Raw genomic sequence first — 21,825 nt, 5'->3', positions numbered from 1 at the left:
CCGACTTCGGTAAAATTATTTTGAAGTCTGTTTTCTTCAGGGTTTTCCTGTAGGGAGTTGTAGTTTCTCTAGAGATAAATCAGATCCAGCCTGAACTGTGCGATGTAGTAGGGAATTGTAGTTTCTCTAGAGATAAATCAGATACAGACTGAGTAGTAGGGAGTTGTAGTTTATCTAGAGATAAATCAGATCCAGCCTGAACTGTGTGATGTAGTAGGGAGTTGTAGTTTCTCTAGAGATGAATCAGATCCAGCCTGAACTGTGTGATGTAGTAGGGAGTTGTAGTTTCTCTAGAGATAAATCAGATCCAGCCTAAACTGTGCGATGTAGTAGGGAGTTGTAGTTTCTCTAGAGATAAATCAGATCCAGCCTAAACTGTGCGATGTAGTAGGGAGTTGTAGTTTCTCTAGAGATAAATCAGATCCAGCCTAAACTGTGCGATGTAGTAGGGAGTTGTAGTTTCCAACAGGCCAATATTCTACCATAGTTTAGTGCAGAAAATGTGGTAATTAACTACAATGACCATAATCCATTGCGCGCCTCCTTGTCCGGTCTGTGTGTTTATTTTAAGTGTGGGGCAGACACAGAAGAATGAACGACGGAGGGGGATAGAGGGCAGTTTTTTTTTTTAACAAGTTATCTTAACCTGAAAACACATCGTCTAAGTCATTGATAGGTGCTATTCAGCGGTCATAAAAGTTATGCCTTATTTACTTTAACAGGGACTACTGAAAGGCAGCGGATTCTGGTGACGACTTGGAAGGAAATAACATAAAAATAAACCTAACGTAATAAAACACAACAACTGAAATAGGTTATTAAAGTCATGTGAATAATTGGTGGTTAATAAATGATCGGCAGTAATGGACAGTCACTACCACCATGGGGACTTTGATTCATTGTTTTATTATGTGTTGTTACAGCATTCAACCCACATAATGTATAGCGCATTTAGTTATCTTGTTTTCGATGTAGATTTAAAACAAATAAAGGTATTTTTTTTATAATCAAACTGAAACAACCTCAAAAAACACTGATTGCTCAGAGCTAGTGTGTGTTACTTAACATCAATCAATCACGTTTATTTATAAAAACCCTTCTTACATCAGCTGATATCTCAAAGTGCTGTACAGAAACCCAGCCTAAAACCCCCCAAAACAGCAAGCAATGCAGGTGTAGAAGCACGGTGGCTAGGAAAAACTCCCTAGGAAGGCCAGAACCTCGGGCCTAGAGAGGCCCAGAGCCTGAGGGGGGACAGAACACCGGCTGACGGGGAGAGGAACCAGGCTATGAGGGGTGACCAGTCCTCTACTGGCTGTACTGGGTAGACCGAGGAACCAGGCTATGAGGGGTGGCCAGTTCTCTTCTGGCTGTACTGGGTAGAGAGGAACCAGGCTATGAGGGGTGGCCAGTCCTCTTCTGGCTGTGCCGGGTAGAGAGGAACCAGGCTATGAGGGGTGGCAAATTGGTGCATTCACCTTATGATATCCAGTGGAACAACCACTTTACAATAGTACATCTAAATATTTTAGGGGGGGGGGGGGGGAATACCTATCCCAGGTATTCCTTAAAGAGTTGGGATTTCAGCAGGGTCAGGTAATAATAATCACAGTGGTTGTAGAGGGTGCAACAGGTCAGCACCTCAGGAGTAAATGTCAGTTGGCTTTTCATTGCCAATCATTCAGAGTTAGAGACAGCAGGTTGCGGTGGAGAGAGAGAGAGTCCAAAACAGCAGGTCCAGGACAAGGTAGCACGTCCGGTGAACAGGTCAGGGTTCCATAGCCGCAGGCAGAACAGTTGAAACTGGAGCAGCAGCACGACCAGGTGGACTGGGGACAGCCAGGAGTCATCATGCCAGGTAGTCCTGAGGCATGGTCCTAGGAGGAGAGGGAGAGAGAGAATTAAAGGGAGCATACTTAATAAGGATCCACCCCTTTTTTTCTCTCCAATTTTCGCCTAAAATGACATACCCAAATCTAACTGCCTGTAGCTCAGGACTAGCATCCCTCCAGTATACATCTTTCTTTGTTAATTGATTAGTCACTGGACTTGTTTCCTTGAAGGAACCTACAGTACATGCATACCCCAGAGGTTGTCAGTGTCGAGGCAGGATGGGACTTGTTCACTTGCCAAACATCTGTTTTCATAGAGCGACAACACTTCTTTGTGTGTGTGTGTGTGTGTGTGTGTTTGTGTGCGCGCGTCCCCTCGCTAAGCTAACAAACCTTTACTGTTGTTCTTCGCCTTTCAGAAAACGGTTGACAATCCACGGTGCTCTGAATCATCCCTGGATACAGGTAATGACATGGTTTATTATTATTATCTTATATTTGTTGAACACTTTGAAGCTTGACTATAACATTCCCCTCATGTTGTTTTTCGGTGGCTAAAACACAGCCAGAGATGCAGGAGTCATTTGATTATAGCTATTAAGAACTTCAACGACTGTTATACAGTTAAATATCTTGGTTTCGTAAATTCACTCTGCCTATCTACACCGATTTCAGAGGACTGCTGAATTTACGAAAGTGCAACACACCTGCTGAATATGACCGGTGTCAGTAAATATAGGCAAAAATAAAGGCCTAACCAGCCTAACCAGCACTGCTACAGCGAGTAAAAACCGTAATAGTTAGTCAAGAACGCTCTGGATAACATGTGCATATAGGGAAGGAGAGTGCATATAGGGAAGGAGAGCCTACCTTTTCATGGTTGTTTGATCAATAGGACTGTGAAGTTCCCAAGTGGAAGAGGACTTAATATCACTGGACACTTTTATCTCCATCTCTTCATTCAAAGACACAATCATGGACACTCTCCCAGGCCCCGTCCCTCAAAGACACGATCATGGACACTCTCCCAGGCCCGTCCCTCAAAGACACGATCATGGACACTCTCCCAGGCCCGTCCCTCAAAGACACGATCATGGACACTCTCCCAGGCCCGTCCCTCAAAGACACAATCATGGACACTCTCCCAGGCCCCGTCCCTCAAAGACACGATCATGGACACTCTCCCAGGCCCGTCCCCACAGGAGGCTTTTAGCCTTTTGGTAGGCCGTCATTGTAATTAAGAATTGGTCCTTAACTGACTTGCCTAGTTAAATAAATGAAATAAACATGTTTTTATTAATCCTTAGCCCTTCTTTGAAGGTGTAGAAGGCCCATTCTCCCCCACTGTGTTTGGGTTTGTACTACTTTTTAGAATGGCAATTTTTTATCACCACTATGTTGTTCTGAAATATGAACACAGAAATACTGGACATGTTGAACTCTTATCATGGTCATGAATTCATGGTCGTGATTTTATGGTCGTGAATTGGACTCACATTATTCTGGTCTTGTCCCCCTCCCTTGGTCTTGACTCGGTCTCGATTTGCTCCGGGTCTTGAATCGGACACAACACTGCTGCTTACCATAGATTACCTTGGTATAGATCCCTGTCTTTATCCGTGTGTGTTTGTGTATGTGTGTGTTGTCCCCCTGCAGCCGTTGGACTCCAGACAGGCCCTGGTCAAGAGACAGTCAGTAGTCAATCTGGAGAACTTCAGGAGGCAATACGCCCGACGCAGGTGGAAGGTAAAACAGACACACATTACACGGTATGGAAAGAAACCTCTGGGGGAATTAATTTATGGACTTGGTTTCTCTCCTAATCACAACTGTCTGTCTGTCTCACGGCCTACATTCCAACCCAGCCTCACGGCCTCACGGCCTACATTTCCCCACAGCCTCACGGCCTACATTTCCCCCAGCCTCCCATCCTCACGTCCTACATTCCCCCCAGCCTCCCATCCTCACGGCCTACATTTCCCCCAGTCTCACGGCCTACATTTCCCCCAGTCTCACGGCCTACATTTCCCCCAGTCTCACGGCCTACATTCCCCGCAGCCTCCCAGCCTCACGGCCTACATTCCCCCCAGCCTCACGGCCTACATTCCCCCCAGCCTCACGGCCTACATTCCCCCCAGCCTCCCAGCCTCCCGGCCTACATTCCCCCCAGCCTCCCATCCTCACGGCCTACATTCCTCCCAGCCTCCCGGCCTACATTCCCCCCAGCCTCCCATCCTCACGGCCTACATTCCTCCCATCCTCACGGCCTACATTCCTCCCATCCTCACGGCCTACATTCCTCCCATCCTCCCATCCTCACGGCCTACATTTCCCCCAGTCTCCCGGCCTCCATTCCCCCCAGCCTCACGGCCTCCATTCCTCCCAGCCTCACGGCCTACATTCCCCCCAGCCTCCCATCCTCACGGCCTACATTTCCCCCAGTCTCCCGGCCTACATTCCCCCCAGCCTCACGGACTACATTCCCCCCAGCCTCACGGCCTACATTCCCCCCAGTCTCACGGCCTACATTTCCCCCATTCTCCCAGCCTCCCGGCCTCCATTCCCCCCAGTCTCCCGGCCTCCATTCCCCCCAGCCTCCCATCCTCACGCCTACATTCCTCCCAGCCTCCCGGCCTACATTCCCCCCAGCCTCCCATCCTCACGGTCTACATTCCTCCCATCCTCACGGCCTACATTCCCCCCATCCCCACGGCCTACATTCCTCCTAGCCTCCCGGCCTCCATTCTCCCCAGCCTCACGGCCTACATTCCCCCCAGACTCACGGCCTCCATTCCCCCCATCCTCACGGCCTCCATTCCTCCCAGCCTCACGGCCTCCATTCCTCCCAGCCTCACGGCCTACATTCCCCCCAGCCTCACGGCCTACATTCCTCCCATCCTCCCATCCTCACGGCCTACATTTCCCCCAGTCTCCCGGCCTACATTCCCCCCAGCCTCACGGCCTACATTCCCCCCAGCCTCCCGGCCTCCATTCCTCCCAGCCTCCCGGCCTACATTCCTCCCATCCTCACGGCCCGGTTTGATTTGTGTAGACGGAGGCTCTTATCACTCTGAACTCTTTCCCCCTTTACAGCTTTCCTTCAGAATCGTGTCGCTCTGTAACCATTTGACTCGTATGATGAAGAAAGGACATCCCAAGCTGGCAGCCCAGGACGAGGTGCGTACAATAGGAGCTCACAGTGTAGTCCACAGGAGGCTGGTGACACCTTCATTGGGGAGGACAGGCTTGTGGTAATGACCGGATCGGGAATGAGTGGAATGGAGTCAAATCAAACATGTGTTTGATGCCGTTCCGTTTGTTCCGTTCCAGACGTTATTATGAGCCATCCTCACCTCAGCAGCTTCCACTGCGGCCGTTTTCATTTAGATTGTAGTCATCTTATCCAGACTAGATCAGATCTACATTAGTTATCACTGCTATGGGTTAACTAGATCAGATCTACAGCAGGTCTATGGGTTACCTAGATCAGATCTACAGCAGGTCTATGGCAGCATGACTTTATTACAGTATGTGTTGTTAGCAGTATACAGTATGTGTTGTTAGCAGTGTACAGTATGTGTTGTTAGCAGTATACAGTATGTGTTGTTAGCAGTGTACAGTATGTGTTGTTAGCAGTGTACAGTATGTGGTGTTAGCAGTATACAGTATGTGTTGTTAGCAGTATACAGTATGTGTTGTTAGCAGTATACAGTATGTGTTGTTAGCAGTATACAGTATGTGGTGTTAGCAGTATACAGTATGTGGTGTTAGCAGTGTACAGTATGTGTTGTTAGCAGTATACAGTATGTGTTAGCAGTATACAGTATGTGTTGTTAGCAGTATACAGTATGTGTTGTTAGCAGTATACAGTATGTGTTGTTAGCAGTATACAGTATACAGTATGTGTTGTTAGCAGTATACAGTATGTGTTGTTAGCAGTGTACAGTATGTGTTGTTAGCAGTGTACAGTATGTGGTGTTAGCAGTATACAGTATGTGTTGTTAGCAGTATACAGTGTGTGTTGTTAGCAGTATACAGTATGTGTTGTTAGCAGTATACAGTATGTGGTGTTAGCAGTATACAGTAGGCAACAGTACAGTCCCTGTGAAAGATGTTATAAATATGCTGCCTGGGTACTGTCACGATGCAGAATGCTGGCGTGCTTCTGTTTTCAACAGACATGTTATTTTGTTAGTTCTCAAACTAAAATAAGTAACAGTTAACTCAGTTCATGGTTTCACACGGTACATTCAGTCGTTTTGGGAACAGAAGTGTGACAGACAGAGTGACAGCATTCTCTGAATGCAAAGGAAACCGTATGCTGCAATTTGATGCATGTTGTTGAGTGGTAAGGGTGGTGCACAACAGTTGTTTCTGGCTCAGGTTAAGGTTTACAGCTCAGGTTAAGGTTTGCAGCTCAGGTTTGCGGCTCGGGTTAAGGTTTGCAGCTCGGGTTAAGGTTTGCAGCTCAGGTTAAAGTTTGCAGCTCAGGTTACGGTTTGCAGCTCAGGTTAAAGTTTGCAGCTCGGGTTAAGGTTTGCAGCTCAGGTTTGCAGCTCGGGTTAAGGTTTGTAGCTCAGGTTAAGGTTTGCAGCTCAGGTTAAGGTTTGTAGCTCAGGTTAAGGTTTGCAGCTCAGGTTAAGGTTTGTAGCTCAGGTTTGCAGCTCAGGTTAAGGTTTGTAGCTCAGGTTAAGGTTTGCAGCTCGGGTTAAGGTTTGTAGCTCGGGTTAAGGTTTGCAGCTCAGGTTTACAGCTCAGGATTGCAGCTCGGGTTAAGGTTTGCAGCTTAGGTTAAGGTTTGCAGCTCGGGTTAAGGTTTGCAGCTCAGGATTGCAGCTCGGGTTAAGGTTTGCAGCTCGGGTTAAGGTTTGCAGCTCAGGTTAAGGTTTGCAGCTCAGGTTTGCAGCTCGGATTTGCAGCTCAGGTTAAGGTTTGCAGCTCGGGTTTGCAGCTCAGGTTAAGGTTTGCAGCTCAGGTTAAGGTTTGCAGCTCAGGTTTGCAGCTCAGGTTAAGGTTTGTAGCTCGGGTTAAGGTTTGCAGCTCAGGTTAAGGTTTGCAGCTCAGGTTAAGGTTTGCAGCTCAGGTTTGCAGCTCAGGTTAAGGTTTGCAGCTCAGGTTAAGGTTTGCAGCTCGGGTTAAGGTTTGCAGCTCAGGTTAAGGTTTGCAGCTCAGGTTAAGGTTTGCAGCTCAGGTTAAGGTTTGCAGCTCAGGTTTGCAGCTCGGGTTTGCAGCTCAGGTTAAGGTTTGCAGCTCGGGGGGTTTGCGGCTCAGGTTAAGGTTTGCAGCTCGGGTTAAGGTTTGCAGCTCAGGTTTGCGGCTCGGGTTAAGGTTTGCAGCTCAGGTTAAGGTTTGCAGCTCGGGTTAAGGTTTGCAGCTCGGGTTAAGGTTTTCAGCTCGCGGCTCGGGTTAAGGTTTCCAGCTCAGGTTAAGGTTTGCAGCTCAGGTTAAGGTTTGCAGCTCAGGTTTGCAGCTCGGGTTAAGGTTTGCAGCTCAGGTTAAGGTTTGCAGCTCAGGTTAAGGTTTGCAGCTCGGGTTAAGGTTTGCAGCTCGGGTTAAGGTTTGCAGCTCGGGATAAGGTTTGCAGCTCAGGTTAAGTTCAGTTGTTTCATCATACTTCCAGAGGGACTGTGAGAGCGACCAGGAGACGGAGATGATCATGAAGAAAAGACCCAGAACCAGGAAGAGAAGCAACACCTCCTGAAACCTGCCTGTCTTTTTCGAATTTGTTGAATGTGTTTCTGTAGCAAACATGATTGGTCCGAAAGCAGTCACAGAGACTACTTCAAAAACTGCTGTCCATACAATGTATTTTATTTGTTGCACAGCATTCTGGGGCAATAGATGAAACGCGTTGATAGTGTTTCCTATGGAGTGATTTCAGTGCCAACAGAAATGTTATTTGAATCCCTGCCTTCTGTAAAAGCTATCTAGATTGTAGAAATGTACATGTACAATTGACAGGTTACAGGGTACTGGTTAGGATAGGTTATAGGTTAGGGTTACAGGTTAGGATAGGGTACAGGTTAGGGTTACAGGGTATTGGTTAGGATAGGGTACAGGTTAGGATAGGGTACAGGTTAGGATAGGTTATAGGTTAGGGTTACAGGGTACAAGTTAGGATAGGGTACAGGTTAGGATAGGGTACAGGTTAGGGTTACAGGGTACAGGTTAGGATAGGGTACAGGTTAGGATAGGGTACAGGTTAGGGTTACAGGGTACAGGTTAGGATAGGGTACAGGTTAGGGTTTAAGTGGACAGGTTAGGGTACAGATTAGGGTACAGGTTAGGGTAACAGTGGACAGGTTAGGGTACAGGTTAGGGTACAGGTTAGTGTTACAGTGGACAGGTTAGGGTACAGGTTAGTGTTACAGTTGACAGGTTAGGGTACAGGTTAGGGTATATGTTGGGGTGCGGGTTAGGGTACAGGTTAGATTTAGGGTACAGGTTAGGGTATATGTTGGGGTGCGATTTAGGGTACAGGTTAGATTTAGGGTACAGGTTAGGGTATATGTTGGGGTGCGGGTTAGGGTACAGGTTAGATTTAGGGTACAGGTTAGGGTATATGTTGGGGTTAGATTTAGGGTACAGGTTAGGGTATATGTTGGGGTGCGGGTTAGGGTACAGGTTAGATTTAGGGTACAGGTTAGGGTTACAGTGGAAAGGATAGAGGACAGCTCACATATAATTAATTTAATGTTGTTATCCAATTGTCTTAAATAACCAACTTCGTTCTGCTGTTGTCCTCATTCTGCTGTTGTCCTCATTCTGCTGTTGTCCTCATTCTGCTGTTGTCCTCATTCTGCTGTTGTCCTCATAAGTCACTAACTTCCTCATTCTGCTGTTGTCCTCATTCTGCTGTTGTCCTCATTCTGCTGTTGTCCTCATTAAGTCACTAACTTCCTCATTCTGCTGTTGTCCTCATTCTGCTGTTGTCCTCATTCTGCTGTTGTCCTCATTCTGCTGTTGTCCTCATAAGTCACTAACTTCCTCATTCTGCTGTTGTCCTCATTCTGCTGTTGTCCTCATTCTGCTGTTGTCCTCATAAGTCACTAACTTCCTCATTCTGCTGTTGTCCTCATTCTGCTGTTGTCCTCATTCTGCTGTTGTCCTCATTAAGTCACTAACTTCCTCATTCTGCTATTCTCCTCATAAGTGACTAACTTCCTCATTCCCATGTACTGCACATCTAGGTAAGGATGTGTATTATCTCTCTTGAAAACTGGCCTTACTTTGTACGACTGAAATGTTCAAGTTTTGATATATTCATGAAATGAGGATTTTGTGTCTTAAGTGGGTCGTACATGCTGACCACACCTCTCGCGTTGTGCGCATACATGTTAATCAATAAATTTCATCGAAACTGCTGGCGCTCGTCAACGAGCGTCTGCGTAGCCAGGCGCTAAAATAGACCTTGGTTCTATTTGTGTGACGCTGAACGCGCCGCAAGTCCCGCCTCTCCCATCTCCTTATTGGTTGTTAGGAGCATATACCCACGTGGGTGAATGAAAGATAAACTGAGGTCCACACTTCAGGCCAGTTGGTGGTGGTAATGTACCTTAAAGCTGGGTGCCAACCGCCTTATAAAGTCCAAAGAAGAAGACTGAAGGAGGAGAGGTTACTAAAAACTAGACTTCCCCTTTTATCTGTGGGGAGAGAACATACAAACAAAAAAATCTTCTGAGATCCAGGAAAAAAATGTACCTTGTGTATCGACAACTCGATTGTTTAATTTTATCCCAGGACAAATGAGCTAAATGTCCATGAATGTTTAATTTTATCCCAGGACAAATGAACTAAATGTCCATGAATGTTTAATTTTATCCCAGGACAAATGAGCTAAATGTCCATGAATGTTTAATTTTATCCCAGGACAAATGAGCTAAATGTCCATGAATGTTTAATTTTATCCCAGGACAAATGAGCTAAATGTCCATGAATGTTTAATTTTATCCCAAGACAAATGAGCTAAATGTCCATGAATGTTTAATTTTATCCCAGGACAAATGAGCTAAATGTCCATGAATGTTTAATTTTATCCCAGGACAAATGAACTAAATGTCCATGAATGTTTAATTTTATCCCAGGACAAATGAGCTAAATGTCCATGAATGTTTAATTTTATCCCAGGACAAATGAACTAAATGTCCATGAATGTTTAATTTTATCCCAAGACAAATGAGCTAAATGTCCATGAATGTTTAATTTTATCCCAGGACAAATGAGCTAAATGTCCATGAATGTTTAATTTTATCCCAGGACAAATGTCCATGAATGTTTAATTTTATCCCAGGACAAATGAACTAAATGTCCATGAATGTTTAATTTTATCCCAAGACAAATGAGCTAAATGTCCATGAATGTTTAATTTTATCCCAGGACAAATGAGCTAAATGTCCATGAATGTTTAATTTTATCCCAGGACAAATGAACTAAATGTCCATGAATGTTTAATTTTATCCCAAGACAAATGAGCTAAATGTCCATGAATGTTTAATTTTATCCCAGGACAAATGAGCTAAATGTCCATGAATGTTTAATTTTATCCCAGGACAAATGAACTAAATGTCCATGAATGTTTAGTGTATTTCAACCTGTCCCCAAATTAAAATATAATTCGTTCAGAGTTCGTTTTGATATTTCAACCTGATTGTGTCTGGACAAAATCAACGTGCGCGCGCATGCGAGCGCGCGCCCGGTGTAGTCAGCATGTTCGTTCTTGTGATTCAATGCTGGAGGCTTCGCTGTTCAACAAAAACGATGTATTTGTTTAAAAAAAATAATAAACAGCTTTTGTTAAAACTTGAAGTCATTAATGTAGATGAATGATTATTATGGGTCTTGTTTAGGCCTCATGCTTAGTCTGTGTTTCTACAGTAGTTATAACTATTCACTCTGTATCTACAGTAGTTATAACCATTCACTCTGTATCTACAGTAGTTATAACCATTCACTCTGTATCTACAGTAGTTATAACCATTCACTCTGTATCTACAGTAGTTATAACTATTCACTCTGTATCTACAGTAGTTATAACCATTCATTCAGGGTCTGTTGCCATGGAGACAGCTAGTCCTACTGGTGTCCAACTCATAACGAAAAAGACATTACAGACAAAATACTTTACAATTTACATCCATGTAAAACATTAACATGTAGAGTGGGGTCATCTATCACTTCCACATACATGGAACATGACATAAACACAACAGGTAGGTCACATGTCATGACATAAACACAACAGGTAGGTCACGTGTCATGACATAAACACAACAGGTAGGTCACATGTCATGACATAAACACAACAGGTAGGTCACATGTCAGTACATAAACACAACAGGTAGGTCACATGTCATGACATAAACACAACAGGTAGGTCACATGTCATGACATAAACACAACAGGTAGGTCACATGTCAGTACATAAACACAACAGGTAGGTCACATGTCAGTACATAAACACAACAGGTAGGTCACATGTCATGACATACACACAACAGGTAGGTCACATGTCATGACATAAACACAACAGGTAGGTCACATGTCATTACACACAACAGGTAAGTCACATGTCATGACATAAACACAACAGGTAGGTCACATGTCAGTACATAAACACAACAGGTAGGTCACATGTCAGTACATAAACACAACAGGTAGGTCACATGTCAGTACATAAACACAACAGGTAGGACTGTGTAGTATTAATGTTACAGGACTGTGTAGTATTAATGTTACAGGACTGTGTGAGTATTAATGTTACAGGACTGTGTAGTATTAATGTTACAGGACTGTGTGAGTATTAATGTTACAGGACTGTGTGAGTATTAATGTTACAGGACTGTGTAGTATTAATGTTACAGGACTGTGTGAGTATTAATGTTACAGGACTGTGTAGTATTAATGTTACAGGACTGTGTAGTATTAATGTTACAGGACTGTGTAGTATTAATGTTACAGGACTGTGTAGTATTAATGTTACAGGACTGTGTAGTATTAATGTTACAGGACTGTGTAGTATTAATGTTACAGGACTGTGTAGTATTAATGTTACAGGACTGTGTGAGTATTAATGTTACAGGACTGTGTAGTATTAATGTTACAGGACTGTGTGAGTATTAATGTTACAGGACTGTGTAGTATTAATGTTACAGGACTGTGTAGTATTAATGTTACAGGACTGTGTAGTATTAATGTTACAGGACTGTGTAGTATTAATGTTACAGGACTGTGTAGTATTAATGTTACAGGACTGTGTAGTATTAATGTTACAGGACTGTGTGAGTATTAATGTTACAGGACTGTGTAGTATTAATGTTACAGGACTGTGTGAGTATTAATGTTACAGGACTGTGTAGTATTAATGTTACAGGACTGTGTAGTATTAATGTTACAGGACTGTGTAGTATTAATGTTACAGGACTGTGTGAGTATTAATGTTACAGGACTGTGTAGTATTAATGTTACAGGACTGTGTAGTATTAATGTTACAGGACTGTGTAGTATTAATGTTACAGGACTGTGTGAGTATTAATGTTACAGGACTGTGTAGTATTAATGTTACAGGACTGTGTAGTATTAATGTTACAGGACTGTGTGAGTATTAATGTTACAGGACTGTGTGAGTATTAATGTTACAGGACTGTGTAGTATTAATGTTACAGGACTGTGTAGTATTAATGTTACAGGACTGTGTGAGTATTAATGTTACAGGACTGTGTAGTATTAATGTTACAGGACTGTGTAGTATTAATGTTACAGGACTGTGTAGTATTAATGTTACAGGACTGTGTAGTATTAATGTTACAGGACTGTGTAGTATTAATGTTACAGGACTGTGTAGTATTAATGTTACAGGACTGTGTGAGTATTAATGTTACAGGACTGTGTGAGTATTAATGTTACAGGACTGTGTAGTATTAATGTTACAGGACTGTGTGAGTATTAATGTTACAGGACTGTGTGAGTATTAATGTTACAGGACTGTGTAGTATTAATGTTACAGGACTGTGTGAGTATTAATGTTACAGGACTGTGTAGTATTAATGTTACAGGACTGTGTAGTATTAATGTTACAGGACTGTGTAGTATTAATGTTACAGGACTGTGTAGTATTAATGTTACAGGACTGTGTGAGTATTAATGTTACAGGACTGTGTGAGTATTAATGTTACAGGACTGTGTAGTATTAATGTTACAGGACTGTGTAGTATTAATGTTACAGGACTGTGTGAGTATTAATGTTACAGGACTGTGTAGTATTAATGTTACAGGACTGTGTGAGTATTAATGTTACAGGACTGTGTAGTATTAATGTTACAGGACTGTGTAGTATTAATGTTACAGGACTGTGTGAGTATTAATGTTACAGGACTGTGTAGTATTAATGTTACAGGACTGTGTGAGTATTAATGTTACAGGACTGTGTAGTATTAATGTTACAGGACTGTGTAGTATTAATGTTACAGGACTGTGTGAGTATTAATGTTACAGGACTGTGTAGTATTAATGTTACAGGACTGTGTAGTATTAATGTTACAGGACTGTGTGGTGACTCTCCTAGCTATAGCTGGCAGCAGGGAGCTCATACACCTTCCCTTTGAGGAACTGATTCTTCTTACTCCAACGCTCCTTTGAATATACTCTCTGCTTGGAAGAAGGCAGTGACCTCTCATTGGCTCAGGTCACACTGCAGGTGGATCTAGGTAGGTGAATAACTGGCAGGCTAGCAGGTAGCTGAATAACTGGCAGGCTAGCAGGTGGAACTAGGTAGCTGAATAACTGGCAGGCTAGCAGGTAGCTGAATAACTGGCAGGCTAGCAGGTGGAACTAGGTAGCTGAATAACTGGCAGGCTAGCAGGTAGCTGAATAACTGGCAGGTGGAACTAGGTAGCTGAATAACTGGCAGGCTAGCAGGTAGCTGAATAACTGGCAGGCTAGCAGGTGGAACTAGGTAGCTGAATAACTGGCAGGCTAGCAGGTAGCTGAATAACTGGCAGGCTAGCAGGTGGAACTAGGTAGCTGAATAACTGGCAGGCTAGCAGGTGGAACTAGGTAGCTGAATAACTGGCAGGCTAGCAGGTAGCTGAATAACTGGCAGGCTAGCAGGTGGAACTAGGTAGCTGAATAACTGGCAGGCTAGCAGGTAGCTGAATAACTGGCAGGCTAGCAGGTGGAACTAGTTAGCTGAATAACTGGCAGACTAGCAGGTGGAACTAGGTAGCTGAATAACTGGCAGGCTAGCAGGTAGCTGAATAATTGGCAGGCTAGCAGGTAGCTGAATAACTGGCAGGCTAGCAGGTAGCTGAATAACTGGCAGGCTAGCAGGTGGAACTAGGTAGCTGAATAACTGGCAGGCTAGCAGGTAGCTGAATAACTGGCAGGCTAGCAGGTGGAACTAGTTAGCTGAATAACTGGCAGACTAGCAGGTGGAACTAGGTAGCTGAATAACTGGCAGGCTAGCAGGTAGCTGAATAACTGGCAGGCTAGCAGGTAGCTGAATAACTGGCAGGCTAGCAGGTGGAACTAGGTAGCTGAATAACTGGCAGGCTAGCAGGTAGCTGAATAACTGGCAGGCTAGCAGGTAGCTGAATAACTGGCAGGCTAGCAGGTAGCTGAATAACTGGCAGGCTAGCAGGTAGCTGAATAACTGGCAGGTTAGCAGGTGGAAGTAGTGTCGTAGAAAATATTGGTCCAATAATATTTCTCAGATACCGGAACTTGTGAATTCAAAGTAGACTTTATTACAAAGTAACAAGCCGAGCTGGTCCATGGATCAACTGTTTTTCCCAACCTCAGCACACTCCTTTTATACAGTTTCATCCTTACATTACATACATAGTCACTCCTCTCTATGTAAATTATCAACTCTTTTTGGCTTCGCGCCACTACTGTTTCCCACCATAAGTTCTTTCTTTGAGGCGGGCTTTTTCCCGCCTCTACAAATCATTTAACACTCTACATATCGCTGAACTGATTATATTGTTGGATCAACTGTGAAAGTTGGGTTAAAAAAAATAATAGAGGCCCTTACCAGGCTATAGTCACAAGTACATTCATTATATCAGCCCCTACCAGGCTATAGTCACAAGTACATTCATTATATAGATTATATCAGCACCCACCAGGCTATAGTCACAAGTACATTCATTATATCAGCACCCACCAGGCTATAGTCACAAGTACATTCATTATATCAGCACCCACCAGGCTGCAGTCACAAGTAGCAGGATATTGAGTGTGATGACAATCAGATGTCATCCTTTCATCCTAGTAACTTATCCTGCGTTCATAAGCAAGTGGGAATGTGGTCACTACCAGTTGTGTAGTTGTAAATACACGTTTGGTGCATTCACGTTTTGAACTGGGAAATATCATGAGCCATGGAAATCATTAGCTCTTTCCTTCCCATAATAAATCCAAACATGATTTCTAAATCAAAAGGAAGATGAACAGAATACATTTTGGATCAACCATTACTATTTTCTTCTTACCGTAAACGACATCATGCTTATCGACGTCAAGAGAGGTGCTAGTGGGAAACTGGCAGGACGAGGACGATATAAGAGGAGTTTCCAACGAGCAATTACCAGTTAGGAGGGGCGTTCAAGTGGGTTTTTCCTAGTCGTATACTGGTATTTACAAGATGTTGTGAATGCAGCAGAACTTTCCCTATTGAGAACAGTCATGACTGTCCTGTGAGGATCCCAATAGGTCAGATCAGCTTGACAACGGATGGCAGTAACCAGACCCTCTCTCACCCACAGAAGAAGAGGAGAGGTGGGGAATGGGTCAGGTTGACAGCTCACGCCTGTTGTAAGGTAAAGACCTTTAAAGAGAATACCATCTCCCGAATTAAACTCTAAACAACCACTCGTGGTGCCCCAAATCCTAATGATTTAATATGTTGACTGTTCTAACGGATGTAATAGGTAAAGACCTTTAAAGAGAATACCATCTCACTCGTGGTGCCCCAAATCCTAATGATTTAATACGTCGACTGTTCTAACGGATGTTATAGGTAAAGACCTTTAGAGTTTAATTCGGGAGACGGTATTCTCTTTAAACAACCACTCTCGTGGTGCCCCAAATCCTAATGAGTTAATTGTTACATGATTTATTTAAATAAAATAAAAATTAAAAAAAAATCGGGTAACAATTAAACATAGTTGATTAAATAATGAACAGTCATCAGGTTAATTAAAGTAAAGTCACGACAGAACCAGGAAGTGAAACCATCATGGGTCATTTCCTCTTTATTAGGAAAGAAACACTTAGCAGAAGGACACCTGACCACAGTAGTGCTCTATGAATAGGGTTCTATTTGGGACGCAACCTATGAAAACACAGTACAGTGCCCTTATCTGTTCCCTTCACTAACCTGTACAGACTATGAAAACACAGTACAGCACTACTCTCTGTTCCCTCCACTAACCTGTTTTCCCCCCTGCCCTGGGGGGAAAACATGTGTTAACATTGCCAAAGCAAGTGAAGTAGATAATATACAAAAGTGAAATTAACAGTAAACATTACACTCACAAAAGTTCCAAAAGAATAGAGACATTACAAATGTCATATTATGTATATATACAGTGTTGTAACGATGCGCAAATGGATAAAAGTACAAAAGGGAAAATAAATCAGCATAAATATGGGTTGTATTTACAATGGTGTTTGTTCTTCACTGGTTTACCTTTTCTTGTGGCAACAGGTCACAAATCTTGCTGCTGTGATGTCACACTGTGCTATGTCACCCAGTAGATATGGGAGTTTATCAAATTGGGTTTGTTTCAGAATTCTTTGTGTATCTGTATAATCTGAGGGAAATATGTGTCTCTAATATGGGCATATATTTGGCAGGAGGTTAGGAAGTGCAGCTCAGTTTCCACCTCATTTTGTGGGCAGTGTTGCACATAGCCTGTCTTCTCTTGAGAGCCAGGTCTGCCGACGGCAAGGCTATGCTCACTGTCTGAATATAGTCAAAGCTTTCCTTAAGTTTAGGTCAGTCACAGTGGTCATATATTCTGCCACAGTGTACGCTCTGTTTAGGGACAAATAGCATTCCAGTTTGCTCTGTTTAAAAAAAATATATATTTCTAATGTGTCAAGTAATTATCTTTTTGTTTTCTCATGATTTGGTTGAGTCTAATTGTGTTGCTGTCCTGGGGCTCGGTGGGGTCTGTTTGTGAACAGAGCTCTCTCTCTCTCTCTCCACAGTTATATGACTTCACGACAGATCATAAATACCTGGTAGAAACTGCCATGCAGTATTGAGAGAGTCTACGAGAACAAAGACTTTTTGTTTAAAACTCCTAATCCCCAAAATGTGAGAACTAAACAATATTTCTACTTTTGAGAATATGGGAATGGTCCGTGGACAATTAAGGGACAGTTGTGACGAGTGTGTTTCATTTGGTGACCTCATATGAAGAACAGGAAACTACATTTCCCCAGCTGTCAGGTTGACATCTAAATATTGTGAAACGTATGTGATTAAACATGAAACCGTTTGTGAAAAGAAGAAGAAGTTATGTGATGTTAACCTTCTAAATGAGAAAATATGGGCTGTCATATAAAGATTAACTAGTCAGTGGCCACACCCAGTCATCACATTACATTAGGCATCTTGGACCGCCTTTTTCTCTGAAATGTATAAAACCACAATTTTCATTTCATGCCAAAGAGACCCACGGTAAGCCAGACATCTCGAACGGTTAAGAAGTTACAGAGTCCCCACGTTGGAGTGGCTACAGCTCTATAGGCCATCGGAGAATTCAATTCTATAGGCCATCGGAGAATTCAATTCTACAGGCCATCGGAGACCGTACACCTGTAGTTTGGCTACACGGCTGGAAATGGTTAAACTCTGAGACTATCGATCACTACAGAATAAGAGCAAATCTTAGACGCATAATTACTAGTCTGCAGCTAGATGTAACGTAAGTCTAGAAGGAGAATTCCGACAACCGCCGAAGCATCTATTCTATGAGAACATTTCCGAATGGTACTCTGAAGTATCCATTCTAACCACCTACAACCACGAAAGACATGGTGACTTCTGGGAAAGTTAACCAGAGACTCTGATGAACTCCACAGGACGATTGAGGATTTCAACAGAGAAGACAACAACATCCAGGCGTAAATATGTACAGTACATTGCAATTATTCTCGAATGAGCGGCCATTCAGGTGCAAAGGATTAGCATTTCAATGAATATAATTATAGACTGTGTGTAGTGTAGTAGTACACTAGTACTTACTAGTACTAGTAGTACACACAAAACACACAACACACACACATGGATAGACGCAATACACACACATACAGTTGAAGTCAGAAGTTTACATACACCTTAGCCAAATACATTTAAACTCAGTTTTTCACAATTCCTGACATTTAATCCTAGTAAAAATTCCCTGTCTTAGGTCAGTTAGGATCACCACTTTATTTTAAGAATGTGAAACGTCAGAATAATAGTAGAGAGAATGATTTATTTCAGCTTTTATTTCTTTCATTACATTCCCAGTGGGTCAGAAGTTTACATACACTCAATTAGTATTTGGTAGTATTGCCTTTAAATTGTTTAACTTGGGTTAAATGTTTCGGGTAGCCTTCCACAAGCTTCCCACAATAAGTTAGGTGAATTTTGGCCCATTCCTCCAGACAGAGCTGGTGTAACTGAGTCAGGTTTGAAGGCCTCCTTGCTCGCACACACTTTTTCAGTTCTGCCAACACATTTTCTATAGGATTGAGGTCAGGGCTTTGTGATGGCCACTCCAATACCTTGACTTTGTTGTCCTTAAGCCATTTGGCCACAACTTTGAAAGTATGCTTGGGGTCATTGCCCATTTACATTTAAGTCATTTAGCAGACGCTCTTATCCAGAGCGACTTACAAATTGGTGGATTCACCTTATGATATCCAGTGGAACAACCACTTTACAATAGTGCATCTAAATCTTTTAAGGGGGGGGGGGGGGAGGGTTAGAATAGAAGGATTACTTTATCCTATCCCAGGTATTCCTTAAAGAGGTGGGGTTTCAGGTGTCTCCGGAAGGTGGTGATTGACTCCGCTGTCCTGGCGTCGTGAGGGAGCTTGTTCCACCATTGGGGTGCCAGAGCAGCGAACAGTTTTGGAAGACCCATTTGCGACCAAGCTTTAACTTCCTGACTGATGTCTTGAGATGTTGCTTCAATATATCCACATCATTTTCCATCCTCCTGATGCCATCTATTTTGTGAAGTGCACCAGTCCCTCCTGCAGCAAAGCACCCCCACAAGATGATGCTGCCACCCCCGTACTTCACGGTTGGGATGGTGTTCTTCGGCTTGCAAGCGTCCCCCTTTGCCCTCCAAACATAACGATGGTCATTATGGCCAAACAGTTCTATTTTTGTTTCATCAGACCAGAGGACATTTCTCCAAAAAGTACGATCTCTGTCCCCATGTGCAGTTGCACACCGTAGTCTGGCTTTTTATGGTGATTTTGGAGCAGTGGCTTCTTCCTTGCTGAGCGGCCTTTCAGGTTATGTTGATATAGGACTCGTTTTACTGTGGATATAGATACTTTTGTACCTGTTTCCTCCAGTATCTTCACAAGGTCCTTTGCTGCAGTTCTGGGATTGATTTGCACTTTTCGCACCAAGGTACGTTCATCTTTAGGAGACAGAACGCATCTCCTTCCTGAGCGGTATGACGGCTGTGTGGTCCTATGGTGTTTATACTTGTGTACTATTGTTTGTACAGATGAACGTGGTACCTTCAGGCATTTGGAAATTGCTCCCAAGGATGAACCAGACTTGTGGAGGTCTACACTTTTTTTTCTGAGGTTGTGGCTGATTTCTTTGGAATTTCCCATGATGTCAAGCAAAGAGGCACTGAGTTGGAAGGTAGGCCTTGAAATACATCCACAGGTACAGCTCCAATTGACTCAAATGATGTCAATTAGCCAATCAGAAGCTTCTAAAGCCATGACATCATTTTCTGGGATTTTCCTAGCTGTTTAAAGGCACAGTCAACTTAGTGTATGTAAACTTCTGACCCACTGGAATTGTGATACAGTGAATTTTAAGTGAAATAATCTGTCTGTAAAACAATTGTTGGAAAAATTACTTGTGTCATGTACAAAGTAGATGTCCTAACCGACTTGCCAAAACTATAGTTTGTTAACAAGAAATTTGTGGAGTGGTTGAAAAACAAGTTTTAATGACTCCAACATAAGTGTATGTAAACTTGACTTCAACTGTACATTGCAATTATTCTCGAAGCATTTCAAAGAATATAATTATAGACTGTGTGTAGTGAATCCATTTCGTCTTTCCCGTTCGCTCAGTCCCCACCCTTTCCTTTGTCTACCAAGCCGTCATAGGGACTTTTCTGTCACTGTTAGTAACCAATATCTACCGTCATATTGGCTTAGGGACTTTTATCTACTGTTTGTATGTGATGCATTTGTGATTATTTAGTTAGTTAGGAAATAAATAATTAAGCCAATTTGTATATTGCTGATTCATAATGGAAACTAGGGTTCGTGCAGGTAACCAAGAATTTTACAACGAGAACTGATGAGGCAATTAATAATTCATTACTTGAAGACTAATTTATCAGATTTAAAATAAAAAAAATTATAACTTTGTTTTTCTCAACATTTTCCGTGATGCCCCGACTTCCTAGTTAAGTAATTTTTACATGATTCGTTTAATCACGTAATAATTAAACCTACAGAACTGATTTGATATAAATAAGTCTTCACCTTTAATGACATTTAATGTCATGTCTGGACTATGAAACAGTACAATACTCTGTTCCCTCCACTAACAGACTATGAAACAGTCTTTCTGGGCAAGTCTCTTAGAGCTTTGCACACCTGGATTGTACAATATTTGCTCGTTATAATTGTTTTTAATTATTCAAGCTCTGTCATGTTGGTCAAAAGTCACCTAAAGACTCTCAGACCATGAGAAACAAGATTCTCTGGTCTGATGAAATCAAGATTGAACTCTTTGGCCTGAATGCCAAGCGTCACGTCTGGAGGAAACCTGGCACCACCCCTACGGTGAAGCATGGTGGTGGCAGCATCATGATGTGGGGATGTTTTTCAGCGGCAGGGACTGGGAGACTAGTCAGGTTTGAGGTAAGCTTGTCAGGACCTCAGACTGGTGTGAAGGTTCACCTTCCAACAGGACAATGACCCTAAGCACACAGCCAAGACAACACAGGAGTGGCTTCAGGACAAGTCTCTGAACGTCCTTGAGTGGCCCAGCCAGAGCCTGGACTTGAACCCGATCGAACATCTCTGGAGAGACATGAAAATAGCTGTGCAGCGACGCCCCCCATCCAACCTGACAGAGCTTGAGAGGATCTGCAGAGAAGAATGGGAGAAACTCCCCAAATACAGGTGTGCCAAGCTTGTAGCATCATACCCAAGAAGACTCGAGGCTGTAATCGCTGCCAAAGGTGCTTCAACAAAGTACTGAGTAAAGGGTCTGAATGTGATATTTCAGTTTATTTATTTCTAAAAACCTGTTTTTGCTTTGTCATTATGGGGTATTGTGTGTAGACTGAAGAGGGAAGAAAAACTATTTCCCTCTCCCCCCTTGCCCTCTCCCCCCCGTCCCTTGCCCTCCCTTGCCCTCTCCCCCTCCCTCCCCTTGCCCTCTCCCCCCTTGCCCTCTCCCCCTCCCTCGCCCCTCCCCCCCCCCTTGCCCTCTCCCCCCCTCCCTCTCCCCCTTGCCCTCTCCCCCTCCCTCGCCCCTCCCCCCCTCGCCCCCCCCCCTCCCCCTCCTCTCCCCCCTCGCCCCCCCTCCCTCGCCCCCCTTCCCTTCCTCCCCCCCCCCCCTCCCTTCCTCCCCCTCGCCCCCCCTCCCCCTCCCCCTACCTTCCTCCCCCTCCCTTCCTCCCCCTCCCTTCCTCTCCCTCCCCCTCCCCCATAGGGAGGACGTGTTGGAAACTACACTACATATCCACAGAGTCCAGTAAAGCAGCAACTTAATGTGCCC

The 21,825-nt window shown here is 43.5% G+C and overlaps 1 protein-coding gene across 4 annotated transcripts in view; it reads left to right on the top strand.

The window, feature by feature from the left end:
- The window catches only part of dapk2b (death-associated protein kinase 2b), a 55,747-nt gene extending 45,110 nt beyond the window's left edge, over positions 1 to 10,637 (top strand). For 2 of the 4 annotated variants that reach the window (XM_045705948.2, XM_045705949.2), the window contains 4 exons: positions 2,252 to 2,297; positions 3,489 to 3,578; positions 4,926 to 5,009; positions 7,453 to 10,637. In XM_045705948.2, coding sequence (XP_045561904.1) covers positions 2,252 to 2,297; positions 3,489 to 3,578; positions 4,926 to 5,009; positions 7,453 to 7,533 — 301 coding nt within the window. In that variant the 3' untranslated portion in view covers positions 7,534 to 10,637. The remainder of the gene's footprint in view (positions 1 to 2,251; positions 2,298 to 3,488; positions 3,579 to 4,925; positions 5,010 to 7,452) is intronic. The other 2 variants (XR_014382381.1, XR_014382380.1) reach the window with 2 other exon arrangements.
- Positions 10,638 to 21,825: the final 11,188 nt, after the last annotated feature.

The sequence above is a fragment of the Salmo salar genome, chromosome 23, assembly GCF_965601325.2.
Source record: "Salmo salar chromosome 23, fSalSal1, whole genome shotgun sequence".
In the NCBI taxonomy this organism is placed as follows: Eukaryota; Metazoa; Chordata; class Actinopteri; order Salmoniformes; family Salmonidae; genus Salmo; species Salmo salar.
The sequence above is the reverse complement of the archived record's forward strand: the minus strand, read 5'-3'. Positions and strand labels throughout refer to the sequence as shown.